Genomic DNA, 14,746 nt, shown 5'->3' with positions numbered 1-14,746 from the left:
CTCCCTACTCAACTTACTCCAGTTTCTGCTGTATTAAGAATAAATGAGGGCAGTGGTGCTGAATCATTGTCATAAAGTGCACTCTGCTGAACTATGGCAATCTGTGTAGGGAGTTTGGATTGGCTTAACCAAGGCCTTGTGGAATAGTTATGTTAAAGTCATTTGTCCTGACTCAAGAACAGGGGTGTGTGCAGATTTTCAGACTGTTGGTAGAAGTCAGGTCATTGCTTTGCTGCTATCCAGAGCTCAATACTTTTTTTTTTTTTTTTTTTTTTTTTACAGCCACAGATATCTAGAGGCTTTTTAACCTACTTATTCAGATGTCAACCATCTGTGTATCAGTCCATTTATCCATTTTATCAATTTTCATGTGGGTTTGGGTCACATGTGGGTTTGGGTCACAGGACCAGCAGTCTAAGTAGAGACTGCTCAGCTACCTAATCCATCTCTTCTAGGTGGGAACACTGAGGTGTTCCCAAGGCATCCAAGAGACACAATCTCTCTAGTATGTCCTGGGTCAGCCCAAGGGTCTCCTCCCAGTTGGAAATCCCCCAAACACTCACCTAGGAGGCATCCCAGGGAGATGCCCGCCTATAGCATATGTATCCATTTATATGTTGAGAAGTTACACAATTTTTATGTACACTGATGCAGAAAATATTTGAATGTTTATTTTTATTGCTATTTACCAATTCTTTGCAATGTAACACAAAAAGGGTCAAATTGTTGGAATTAACAGTAAAACTAGACTAATAGTTTGGCATTCCTCTTGTAAAAGTATGGAACACATCACAAGTAATGGTTAACTACCACATAATGCACTTTAGTGGTCTAGCGCCAGGTTTACTAAAAACAGGGTTCACATAAGCCTGCTTTAAATTAATGAGTTAAACTTGACTTTGCTGCAAATGCACGTAAAATATGATCCATAGACCAATGTGTGCATGTTATAAATTAGTGGGGGCAGATATCAGTTAGAGGTTGTTCTGGTGCCCGCACTGGGCTTTAAATAGAAAGGAATCTGTGTCTGCCTGCGCGTATGTTTCTTTTTCCATTTGCAGGACACACCCCAGGATCTTCTGGTTAGATCTGAAACAACACAGCACTTGTTAGGCAATAATACATTAAGTTTTTTTTTAAGTGATAAAGAAAGAGTTTGCTCTTTGAAAGGTCTGACTAAGCTCTGAATCAAGGTTGTTTATCAACTGATCTGCTTTCCCTTTCTGCCAGCCGCTCTACGATAACTCAAAACAACTTTGTTGAAAAAGTGAGATCCAAATGCATAGTATTTGTAGGTCAGCATTAAGATTGTATTTGAAGCAGAATAAACCTTTAATCTTTTTGAGTTTAATTTGAGCACTGGTCCTTGGTTGAAACCCAAGGTGCTCCAGTTTCCTCCATCCCAAAAGATATGCATTAATAGAATAGTTAACTGATTTATTATTGCACTACTTTTAACATTGTGAGACATGCAGTAGACAGTATCAAATCAGTGCTGTAGAACCAGGGTTGATTTTTTTCTAATTAACTTATTCCTTCATTGTTCCTCCCTATCAGATCCAGGTGTCTACATTGCCCACATTGTAACACAACTGCTGACAGATTGATCGAGGTTTGGGTGTGTTGTGTTAAAACCTTTGAGCACTGCCTTACATGTCTTTGGATAACATCTATTTTTATGCCTCCACGCTGGCGACAGCCCATTCGTGGCCTGAGGCATTATGTTTTCCGGTCGCGATCATTCATGCTACTCTCGGAAATGTAATAGCCCAAGAATGCCTTGAGCCAAATCCTCAAACTTAGCATGACCTGAAAAGTTATTTTGGACAAAGTTTTTGTCCATAACTCATAAAATTCATCCATTAATTAAAAAAAAAAAAATCACAAAAATGGCTAATAGCAGAAAACGATGAAGCATAAAATAACTCAGAATTAGAAGGGGACATTGTGACAGCATTACATATTTGTTCAGATACCTTATTAGTGACACTAAAAACTTACAGGTTTTATTCGGCAACATCCAGATTTGAAGTATTGCCTACTATCATAGCTGGAGATGAAGTTAAAGGAGGCAAGGTTGAGATGGTTTGGACATGTACAGAGGAGGGATAGTGAACAGAGGATGAAAAGAGGAAGACCACAGAGATGTAGTGAAGGAGGACATACAGAGGGTTGGTGTGACAGAGGAGGATGCTAGGGACAGGGTGAGCTGGAGACAGAAGGTCTCCTGTGGTGACCCCTAATGGGACTAGCCAAAAGAAGTAGAAGCAGCCTACTATCATGACTGCAACTTTGTGTTCTATAGTCTGTTGACCAAGCAGTAATAAAATTACTAGCTTTTATGAAAGGAAAAACATGGATGTAAACTGCAACCTGACTAGAGGATGGTGGCATACAACCATGATGTGGTAATGCTAGTCCTGTATTACAGCTTCATTTGAATATTAAAGAAAAAAACTGCTTTGTTCCACATGCAATTCAGTCTTGACACTCACTACTATCGTGTAATCGGTTTAGGGGTCTTTTTTCCAGTTGTGATACATAGCTCCTTATGGAAAACTCCCAGGTTGTGTCATGAAGTTTTCCCTTTGCCCATGGACATTAAGAAGTGTTTGACAAATTAACATACTGTGTGTTAGAACAAACAAGCTTGTGTGGCTGGCAGTGCTGTGGAAAATTTCTCATTAGTTGTCTTTCTTTGTCTGGCATGCATGACTGATAGGTTGTCTAGTCTGTTTGGCAGGATCAGATATCACATACACGCACGTGCCCACACCGAGAGCCTTTCATCTTTATACCTGTGATCTTAATCGTGAGAGGTCTGAAGTACGGTAACTTATCAGTGGGCCCGTCAGTTAGGCCGCCTGCTGCGAGCACGCAAAACAACTGGTCTGCCAGGCAGCCAGGTAGGCAGTGAGTTGGAATACTGGGAAGATGGTACCTGTAATGAGCAAAACAGAAAGTAATCTTACACCAGACTTCCATTACTTTTTATGATGCATTGGATTTTGCCTTTCTGTAATCTCCCATGATTAAAAAGTGTTTTATACTACACTTGCACTTTAGTAAGTCATACAAGATGACAGCAATGCGAGTTTAAGTTGTGAACTCGCTTCAGGCCGCCGTTCCATTTTACAGCCAAACAGGGCAGGTCCCATTGATCCTTTCATTGACCTGTAAGTGTGGTGAACTCGAGAGCTGCTCTGCTGAGCCAGACAGATTCCAGTGGTCTCTTAAGTAATTGCATAGACATTCCTCACACAGCAGGGCACATTCAAGTTTTAATTTAAACACACACTAAACAATATGTTCAGTATACTCTAGCACATTTATGCCATTTTCACACATGAATTTGGGGGTATTTTTCACAGTTGTCTTTACTCATATGTAGCACACAGCAAGAAATGGTCAGCTAAAGGAAATACTCTGGTTTAGGCAAGAGAGCTGCCTGGGTAGAGCATGCAGGAGGCAGCACACGGTGAATGTACCGGGCAGTTATGTAGAATTGCACTTACATATCTGTAATGGGTGGCTCTTTGCATTTTAAAAATATCTGATCTATTTATGTTTTGAACTACCAGCACCTGTATGTGACAGTTCTTCTCTCTCTCTTTTTTTTTTTTTTTACTAAACTCTTTTTGTTAACAGATCTTTGTCTTTTTCATTTCTTCTAGGGCGACGGTGGTTTCTGTGGCTGCCTTCCTAGATGCATTTCAGAAAGTGGCTGACTTGGCTACCAACTCTAGAGGTAGGAAGTTTCAGTGTGTGTAGCTCGAAGTGTTCTCCATGAAACCTATTGTTCATCTCTTGCATGACAGACCTTGACTTGACATGTATGTCACTGTTCATGTGGTTAAAACTGTTGGCTCATTGTTTGACAGTCTAAGTGTCTTATTACCTGTGCGTCACTGTGTTTGTGTAGCTCTACTGTGCTTTTATCATACGGGTAGTAAATCAGTCAGTATGCTGTTTGAAGCTCTGCTGCAGGCTTTGTCTTGCACCTCTACCCCTCCTTCGGCAGAGCCCCACCTACACCCCACTTTGGCTACATCTGGACTCTCTGCTAGTGTGCTTTAATTCTCTATGTTTATGAGAGCGAAAGGGAGAGGGTGAAAGATCTCATCCCTCCCCAGCCTTGACACCTCCAGTCCTGCACCATGCTATTAATAGAAACTGAGATAGACATACACATTCATCACCTCACTCACAGCAAAGAGAATGAGAGAAGAGGGTATGGAGCTAAAGGGAGAGATGGGGGAGTACAGGGAGTCACAGCTCTCTTGCTTCTCTCTGTATAACTTGTACAGTAGACTGTTTCCTTTGAAGGAATCATATTCAGTTAGCTTAAGAGCATTGCATCATTTTCTCTGTGCTCTTTCATCACTTTCCATTGTTGTTATCTCTGTATGTAGTATTTTAGGTTAGGGGTATCATATACCACTCTTCATTTATTTACTCGGTTTCTCAGACTTTCTTAGTAGAGCTTACAAATGCTTAGGTGCCGTTTACACGAGGCCGTTTTCACTGGAAACGGTGTCGTTTTGATGCGTTTCAGCCTTTCGTTTACACGATGGCATTTCAGAAACGATCCGCGTTTACACGAGGACATGTGAAACGATGAAAACGATGTAGTTCCCATGCCAGGCCACAAGTTGGCGTTGGTTTTCTCTTTGCAGTTTGTTTACGCAAGACGCGCATGCGTGGAGTGACACAGTAGGTAGTGCGGCAAATTGTTCATTACTTACAAAACGGCCAATGTGAGAGGTTTTGTGTGGACAGATGATGAGGTTGGATCGCTGCTGCACACAACGCTGAATTACAAAACGGTAAAAACACAGGAAAAGCATAAGAAGCACTCGTGAATCCGCGAGTACTGTTTATCAGTTTGCGCGTGCGCGAAAAACTGGCCGTCGCAACCATAGTGCGCATGTGCGAGTCGAGCGTTTTCAAATCACCCCGGTTTCAAGTGTTTACACGAAAACGCAAGCCGGTGCGTTTCTGAAACGCTCCACTCTGGACCCCGTTTCTGAAACACATCGTTTTCACTCTGTTGTCGTGTAAACAGAAGGGCGAAACGCATCAAAACGACACCGTTGTCGTGTAAACGCAAGGCTGAAACGCATCAAAACGACACCGTTTCAAAATGAAAACGGTCTCGTGTAAACGGCAACTTCTTAAGGCTTTCCAGGTGAAATTTGAGATGGTTCTGCTAAACCACCTTGGAGCTGGACCTCCAAGTGTAAAATATGACATTTCCTGTTCCCACTAGGTGGCGCTGCGACTGATATTAAATATTGTCATATGTATGTGTTCAGGGGGGCACCCTTATCCTACTGGAGAAGTTTCATGCACATTGGATCATGTAGGTATGAATGAGAGGCAATCAAAATTTCATGGCGAATGATCAAAGTTCAAAGGGGCATAAGGACCCCTCCCCCTTGGCAAAAACTCACCATTTTCGAGATTTAGATTCCCCTGGGGGTGTAGGTTAGACAAACCAAATATGAAGATGATAACATCTAAAACCTCTGAGTTATTAGAAAAAGTGTGAGGGCTGCAAATCGCCAAATTTGCATAATTAATTCAAAATGGCGGACTTCCTGTTGGGTTTAGGGCATGGCTCCAAGAGGATTTTTTGTGCGCCTGGACATGATATACATGTGTATGAAGTTTCATTCATGTACGTGAAACACAGCGGTGGGGCTCCAGTTTAGGGGGCGCTAGCGAGCCATTTGGGCGCGCCCTTGCCCGAGCCCATTAAAATACTTAAATTTTCACCAGGTGTGACGCATGTGCAAAGTTTCATGAGTTTTTGAATATGATAAAGCCCCCAAAAAGCCAATTCATTTGCCTGAATAATAAAAATAATAATAATAATAATAATAAAAAAAAAAAAATAATAATAAACGAAGCAATTACAATAGGGCCTTCGCACAGTTCGACAGTATAATATAACAAAGGTATTTTAATATGCTTAACCCTGTGTTATCCTCTAAAATAGTGGTATAAAAACACTCTTTAAACTAATAGACACTTAGATTGGATCAAACTACAGTACCACCAGACCCACATGGGCACACACACGCACTCTTTGTCCACCTAATGGCGGTCTTCCTGCAGACAGAGTTGTTTGATTTTCCAGGGTGATTAAAGACTTCGCTGAATTGGCTATGCACTAGAGAGCTCAGATAGCTGCTGTAATCACAACATGTGTTGGAGAGATAATAAAGAGAGAAGAACATTAAGTAAAGATGTCTTGTTTTTATATTTCCTTAAGAGTGAAACGGTTTGGTATGCCTTTTGAGCCAAACTCTCTTCAGAAGTCTATTTATGTCAGCATCCAAGAGCACAAGCTCCACCTGAAGTGTTTTGGTAGTGCACCAGTTGTTGTCCATCAGCTATAGCACACCAGCAGAGTTAGAAACCCACATTGTTTTCCTTATTATTGTAAAAGTTGGTGTCCAAACACTTTCATGCAACAACAGAAAAACATGTTTGGAGTTATCCACTGCTTTACTGGCCAAAATAAAAGCAGAAGCACTGCTGCCTCACTGCAAGAAGGTCTTGGGTTCAAATCCACCATCTGGCTTTTCTGTGTGGAGTTTGCGTACTCCGGGTACTCTGGCTTCCTCCCACAGTCCAGAGGTATGCAGTTGGTGGGGTTAGGTTAACTGGTGATTCTAATTTGCCCATAGGTGTGAATGTGAGTCCGAATGTCTCTCTCTGTGTTAGTCCTGCGACAGAGTGGCGACCTATCTAGGGTGTACCCTGCCTCTCGCCCTATGTGCGGCTGGGATAGGCTCCAGGACACCACCACCAAAATCTGGAGCTGCTTTGAAAGTATATAATAATATATAGACTTTGCACAAAAAGTAAGGAAATTTGTGTGTGTTTGATTATTTCTTTGTTGTAACAATGCTTCTTGGCTGTAATTTCTTGGCAAAATTTTGTAAAACTGTCATAGTCTGTGTGGGTGTATCGTTACTACTGTAACTTTGAAGTCAGATAGTATCTGCATTGTTTTGCCAAGTATCCAGGTGCTGCTGAGGCCATGCATTTATACAGTGCATAATGGCCTGTTTTCTTAATTCTTTTTACCTTCTAAAATCTTCTTGCCCTTCCATGTACACACATTAAAGGTCAATTAGTATCTTAATCAGAATAAGAGAGGCTTCTGCTACCTTTTTAGGTAGTGAATGTGTTATATGTGTATAGCCTTTTAGATACTGAAAGGATTATAGCTCATAAAGATTTGAGGGATGATCCATAAAACCGACAGACTTTGAAATCTGACAGGAGGTACTTTTATTGGTGTTAACATCAAAGGTACTCGGGGACTGTTTTATCAGCGGCATGATCCGAAACTTAAAGACACATTAACAAAGAGATGACTTTGGAAAGGTTCAACTTTGCTTTGCAGTGTTTTCTAAAAACTGCAACACGTGAAAAGTGCATGCCAAATTTTATTTTTGGTGCTTTCAGCCTTTATTTAACAGGCTGGTAGACAGGAAAGGAGGGAGAGAGTGACACACAGGAAATGGTCTGAACACACTTGAAGCCAGGCCCCTGCAGTAGCCTTTTGCATATGGGTCACCTGCTCAACCAGGTGAGCTATAGTGGCACACCTATACACATGCCTAGTTTTTGCTTTAAGTAATGCATTTAAATGTAGACTCAACAATTCTACTCCAGTGCACTTTTCATGAAATTCCAGAAATATCTCCTCAGGGTGTGCTACCTCTCTATTCTCTGTGTGTGTGTATTGGTTACTTTGAATTTCACTTAGTTTATTAAAACATGATAATCAACACATAATCTGTATTCATTTTCACAGTGATGCTGTAATTTTAGTTTCTCATTTTGTCTTTGATGGATTGTGACAGAGGTGTTGCTTGATTGTCAGCTTCTTTGTTTTAGAGGAGAAATGCTGAGTTAGAAACCGATTTCGGCGCCAACGGTGTTTGTTCCTTTGCTCGTAAACACGCCCTGAGACTCACAGCAAGTACTGCAACAGGTCACTTAAGTAGTGACTTTAGGACTGTTTCTCAAACTGTGGGGCACATGGTCGGATGAATTCTCACGGTGGAACAAGGAGACGTTAGCAGGCATGTTAGCACAGCGGCTAGCGAAACTTTCTGTTATCATGATCTGCTGTGTACACAGAGCCATGCTGCCACCATTAGAAGTTTACTGTCACATTGGGAGTGATAATTAGGTTGTATGTTATGCTGTCTGTGTGTAAAGTATGTTACAACACCAGAAATTATCAGTACAATGGGACAAAGTATTATCATCACAGTTCTGTAATTGTTATAAAAGATTTTTCTTGGTCATGTTCTTCAAGGATAATCTGCTTATCAAAATACTTCAATGATTCCTCCACTGAAGGAGGTGCAGCCTCAGAGGAAGAGGTGAAGGCAGGGCTTTCAAATTATGCCAGCGGCAGGCACATTTTCCACCTACTCCACCACTCTGCACCGTCTAATTTTTAATTTTCCTAAAAAAATTTTTTTGCACCGTCCGCCATCTCCATTTCCAGTGCCATGTGGACGCACGTTGCAATATTTACGTTCTTTCAATCTGAGCCATTTGATTGGTTCACGACTGCCATGTGACTATTCATATCGTCTGCTGCCGTCATGGCTTCGGTCTCGGTCATAAGGCGCCTGCTACTTTGGCATGCCCCCCTGCTACTCCAAAACAATTTGAAAGCCCTGTGAAGGGGTGGAGCATGTGCAGTGAACGTCCCATTGAATTATAGTGCAAATAGGGGTTGCGGTCCATGAAACCTGTGAAACAGGGTTTTGGCCTTTGACAGCTCTCTGAGTGTCAGTACTAAAATGAAAACATGTTATTTACAGACTCTGACCCTTTTTTCCTTGGAATGCAGCTTTTTTTTTTTTTTTGCACTTACTATGGCTTTTCTTGTGTATTTTTACTCCTTGTGCAATAAATCAGTTGCACCTTTTATCAGATTAAAATATGCTTTCGTGATTGTGGTTGACAGGCTTTTGGAGTGGCTCTCTCAGGCCTGTGTAGTGGCTGTATAAATTGTTTGTTACAAATTACATTCAAACACAATTTTATGCTTATTCCCTTCAAATATTATTGATATTGAAGTGCATTAAGCTCACGGAGGCAACTTGAGACCTAATAAATTGTGCAAAATGTCAGCAGTGCTTTGTAGCTGTAACTGTGTAGAGCAGAACACATTGGTCTGTTAAAATAGCCCCCCGCTGTTAACATAAGTAAATACTCATTGCATGAGCTAATCATTGTGGTTTAATAAAAACCTTCATCCAAGTTTTGGATATAGTCCAGCAAACATCTGTAGCAGTATAATTATTAGCTGTTGCTAGATGTTTCTGCAATAATGTGATTTATAGTATTTGAATGCAGTGAGGAGAACCAGATGTATTGATAAAGATTAACAGAAGAGAAAAAGCATGCAAACCCTAAGCCAGGTTTTGCTCAACACGGACCAAGCTACAGACACACAATTAGAGCATACTTGGGATTGCAGAAGAAATGAGGATTAAGCTGCAAGAGTGAATATGTATTACCAAAATAAACTCTCAGGCTTTTTTTATTGTCTACAATTGTAAAGGTTTAAAGCTTACTGGTTTCTAATTGAATAAAGTCAAATAACTGGAATGCCAAGTGGATAAAGTTTGAATAAAAGTAACAAAGATGGACTTCAGTTTCAGGGCAAAGCCCTTCTTATCCTCAAAAATCCCCCTTTTTCTGGCATGCTCTCCTTGTCTTCATAGTAGGTGCCAAGTGTGGATAGCTTTACTTTGGCTACTTCATGTGTTTTCAAAACAGATCAGACATTTTCTTTTCAGCATATTGTAAACACTGCTTCACTGGCCTTTTCTGTCAACAGTGAGTTTCTGAAGAACTAATATGAGCACACTTTTCACTGCCTAATTGTTTAAGAAAGATTACAATAAATGACACTATCTTAAATCTTCTGAACATTTTCTGTGCAGTTGGAAAAACCAACATCAGCACTGTGGAACAGACCAAATCATTTTAAAAACTATGTATTCTCAGACAGATGAGGAGGCAGAAACCTTATTTTTAATGTTGCCTTTCTTTTGTCTCTAAATGTTAAACTGTCTACGTTAAAGCATTACATGCAGACTTCTCTGCGTGGTGGCAGAAGCACACTCAGATATTGAGCCATAAATATAAATAAGGCTAAGAAATAAAGGTAGAAGGCAGAAAACACTAGTTGTGCTCAGGCCTTGCTGTTTGGGAAGCCTTTTTCTCCACTTTCCTTTCATTTATTCTTGGCGTGCGCACACGCACACACACACACACACACACACACCGTAAATATCAGGCACCTACAGAGTTGTTCTGGCCTTGAAGCAGTGTGACGATGTTTGTTCTAATAGGTCTAATGGTTCTATTTGATTTAAAGTCATGTGAAAGCATTAATGATTAAACATGTTTTGAATGTGTCCTCCAGTGCCCTAGAGACTGGCAAACAAGCTGTTACCAAGAGGTGTCTGTGAATTTGCTGAAAGAAAAAGAGTGATACTCTTTACTTGGTTATTAAATTAGATTCCAGTTGAAGGTGCTGTGATTTGATTACACAGATACTCATGGCAAACCTGGACAGGCTTGGTTTGGTTCCAAAATGGAAATAGTATACAATCCCAAAAAAGTTGGGATGCTATGTAAAATGTAAATAAAAACAGAATGCAATGATTTGCAAATCTCATAAACCCATATTTCAGTAGAACATAGAAAATAGATCAAATGTTTAAAATGAGAAAATGGACAATTTTAACAAAAAATATATTTGCAATTCATTCCATTCTGTTTTTATTTTACATTTTACACAGCATTCCACTTTTTTAGAATTGGGATGGTAGTATTCATGTTTTATGTATCTTGTTTTATTTTTTTCAACATTCACAGAATAAAACTTCTGACCTTTTTTAAACATTTTTGAGCAGTTTGCTCGTTGGTAGATGAAAAACAAACTGACACTTGCACAACTTTTGCTTTCTGCAGCGATGACACAAAGCAGTCTGAAGTGTATATTTCCTGACTCCAAAAACTTGAAACAGTAGCAGTCATTGGTGAAGAATGAGACAAAGCCCTATTGAATCCCTGGAGAGAGAGAGATAACAGGGGCACGAGAACAGACCGAAACAGCTCTTCTGGAGAATAATCCTCTCTCTTGTTTCATCAAGCGACAGTCCATTTTCCATGTAGATCCCCGCTTTCCCCTCTGTTTAGTATCAAATTATAAATGCGTCATTGTTTCCTTCTTTACAGAAAGTGCTTGTGTGTGTGTGTCTGTATGTCTTTTTTTTTTTTTTTAGCTTGTTTGTGTGTACATATATGTCTGTGGCACCTTTTTCCCAAGGCAGCTACAGTGAAACAGCTAACAGCACTCGACCCACACAGAGATGATCTCACCCTATGCAACAGTCGAGACACAAAGAGCAAAAGTTAAAAGTAATACTGTAAAGAGATGTTGACCCAGTCTTCAAAATTGCATATTGTTGGAATAAAAAGAAATATATTTTTTTTAAAGTTTCATATAGGCACTCTATTGCCATTACTTTTTGACAAGTGTATAACTATGCAGTGTACTGAGGTGCCTCTTCAATGAATGTCTTGTCTCACAGCAGACTCCAGCTTCACTGTGTTGGACTGCATCTGGCAACAGTAGTCCTTGTACGAGTCTGCGGCCTCAGAAAACTTGGCATAACTGCAGTTTAATACGATGGAGTGTCTGTCTGTGGGATGAGACATTCTCTAGGTAGGCAGCTCAGTGACATCAGCAAACTGGCCAGGTTGTTAGTAGGAAAATACAGAAAAGGAAGTGCTAAGTCTAAAAATAGTCATTCATAGTATAAAAGATAGACATAGCCACCGTAACAACACTGATTGGTTAGTGAAGCCCTGTTGTGAAGCCTTGAGCTTACTGTTTTTGCTGTTGCCATCTTGGTGTTTCAAAACTGGATTTGCCAAACGGGGTGGATCTGAATGTGAAACTGAGGACTCCACAAGTTCATTTGTGAACATCATGCGATTAGCAAGTCATTAGCCATTGAGAATACCCTGGATAATCCTCCTTTCTGACTTGTGCAATGCCCATAAATTTCAAAATGAAGTTGATGTTTTACACAATGAAACTAGCGACTGAGCCCCAAAAGTCACCAGGAAAGTGTTCACTGAGGTCACAGAGCAAAGGAACCAAACTTTGTGTTTTCACAGCCAGAGAAGTCACCCCCCATTGGTCATTAAAAACAGTGCAGATTTAAGGCATATCTTCACTTTTTAAACAATGCACTTTTACATGTAGGTTAGCAGGTGTTAGGACGCTGTCTCTACATGTAGAGTGTGTAGATATACAGTACACGCTAAGTGTGTGTCTGCATGTGGATGTGAGCCTGTGCACATACAGTATATTAATCCCTGTGAGTGTCAGCAGCTCTGCTGTTGAGTCTGTTTGGACACGTTTGAGTCCGTGGAGATGAAATAGACACCTGCCACAAAGCTAACATGTAGAAGCCTGTTGGAACTGTTAGGACCTAAAAAGATTAGTTAGCAACTGTGCTTTTAGGGCTGATCATTTACTTACTTATCCTCCTGTGATTTCTATCCACTGTGGAATCAACAGAAATGTTCCTTGAAAAGATTTTTTTTTTTTTTTTTTTATTTCAGGCTCTGTTTTCCTAAGCTTAAAAGCCATATATTTTACTGTCCTCCCATGATGTAGCTGTTATTAAAAAGTATAAATCTTATGCACATCCTGTTTGTTGGCATCTATCTTAGCTGTCACTTGGGGTAATTACAGACATGCAGTGGCAACCAGGATTTTTCACTATAGGCAGAGAAGGAAAAACAAAACACCAACCAAACACCAACACCAGTATGTTTACTGGAAGCTGCCCAGCTTCACAAAGCTTCTGTTTTTTATGAAAATTTAATGATTATTGTTGTTTCCTTACACATAGAAGGCTAAAATCTTCTAATATTCTGAGAATACAAGTGCATACTGGGAATATTGTAGTCAACACTAAAGTTATGGGAGTTTAAACAACAATAATACCAGTGGCTTTTTTCTCCTCTTGCTCCACATAGATAACATGAAAACCACTAATGGTGAGGTGACACTGATCATCTAGATACAGTGCAGTGTTTTTGCTGGCAAACCTTGGGTGCAGGGTTTCGTGTCTGTGTTGCTTTAACTCCTCACCCTCTCTGATCGCAGAAGCTTCCACATCCAGGACAGTGCAACACGCCATACTAAAAAAAACCAAAAAACTGCTAAGTAGCAGCTCCAGGAATACAACTAAGACAACGGCCCCTTCATCTGAATTCAACTGATTGTCCTCAGGGTATACTAGAACAAGCCCAGACCCCACCTATAACCCACAAAACCCAAAGAATCTGCTGTCACCAGCAACACAAGATCCCCAGAGGTTCTGTTTCTATGTCCCCATGGACCTGAGCTGTTTTGGCAGAACAAAGGGGATCTTTAAAATACAAGTCAGCCATGGTTTTAATGTTGGGTGCCATTCTGTGTATATCTGACAGCTTGCTTCTAGTTGTCGCAGAGTGGCTGTGCTACATCCTCCTGACCTCTTTATACTGCTTTGTATAACCTCTCCCATTAACAGCAGCTCTGCCCCTCCTTATGGAATAGCTTAGCTCCACTGAGACCTTTGTGTGCCAACAATGAGTTCAGCACCCCAAAATAACTTGCAGCCTAGAGGAGTGTATTTTCTTCCTTTTTAATTGTCAGTGGTTATTTTTTATGTTTTTAAATAATAAAGCTGTAAACTGAAACTTTAAAAAAAAAAAAAAAACACAACTGACACACCCCAAATCAGCAGATATTGTTGTACTTGGCACCTCTGTTAATTCAAGACAGAAACTGTTACATCTACTGCTTTTTTGGACTGTCACTAGTAAATGTGTAGATGCTATAGATTTGTGATTGAGAGCCCCAAATAAAGCACAATAAATAAGTGTACCCTCTCAAGTTAAAGTTTCTGCACTGATTACTCATAAAATGTGGTTGGATTTTTCCTCTTAGTCTTAACAACACCCAAGTAGTTAAACTTTTCATGTCCGGCTGGAAAAAGTATAGGAGTCTATGTCTTAACAACTTCTCCAAAAGCTACTTTGAGTCAGGTGTTCCAATTAAAGAGAGGAGATTGGAGGTATGGCTTGTAAAGGTGCTCCTCCCTGTAATTAAAGGCAAATTATGTCAGCATGAAAGGCTACAGAGGCATCTCTAAAGACCTGTGTGTTCATCAGTTTAAAGTTTAAATGATAAAAGGTGCTGCACACAAACACTCTGAAACCCCAATTCTGCCTCAGGTGTTGGATAGCTTGCCATCACAAAGTTACCAGTGAATTCAAAATTGCATCAAGAAGTTTCATAGGAGAGCAGTCCATGACCTCAACAAGAGGACATGATTGTATGTGCAAATGTGTGTATAAGCACTTACATGCTAGGCATATATGTATTCTCAGGTATATGTGAGTGCATGTATATGTAGTGCTCAAAAAAAAAAAAATGAAAGGAACACTTTGAAAACACATCAGATTTTCAATGGGAAAAAAATCATGGTAGATATCCATACTGATATGGACTGGATAATGTGTCAGGAACTAAAGCATCCCACATCATTTGATGGAAATGAAAATGATCAACCTACAGAAGCCTGAATTCATAGACACCTCAAAAATCTAAGTGAAATAATGA

General features: G+C 40.1%; 1 protein-coding gene across 9 annotated transcripts in view; it reads left to right on the top strand.

Moving 5' to 3' along the window:
* The window catches only part of LOC115794171 (protein MTSS 1-like), a 51,764-nt gene that overhangs the window by 5,088 nt on the left and 31,930 nt on the right, over positions 1-14,746 (top strand). For all 9 annotated transcript variants that reach the window (XM_030749507.1, XM_030749501.1, XM_030749504.1 and 6 more), the window contains one exon: positions 3,675-3,748. In XM_030749507.1, the coding sequence (XP_030605367.1) occupies positions 3,675-3,748 (74 nt within the window). The remainder of the gene's footprint in view (positions 1-3,674; positions 3,749-14,746) is intronic.

This window comes from Archocentrus centrarchus, chromosome 16 (assembly GCF_007364275.1).
Source record: "Archocentrus centrarchus isolate MPI-CPG fArcCen1 chromosome 16, fArcCen1, whole genome shotgun sequence".
Taxonomy (NCBI): Eukaryota; Metazoa; Chordata; class Actinopteri; order Cichliformes; family Cichlidae; genus Archocentrus; species Archocentrus centrarchus.
The sequence above is the reverse complement of the archived record's forward strand: the minus strand, read 5'-3'. Positions and strand labels throughout refer to the sequence as shown.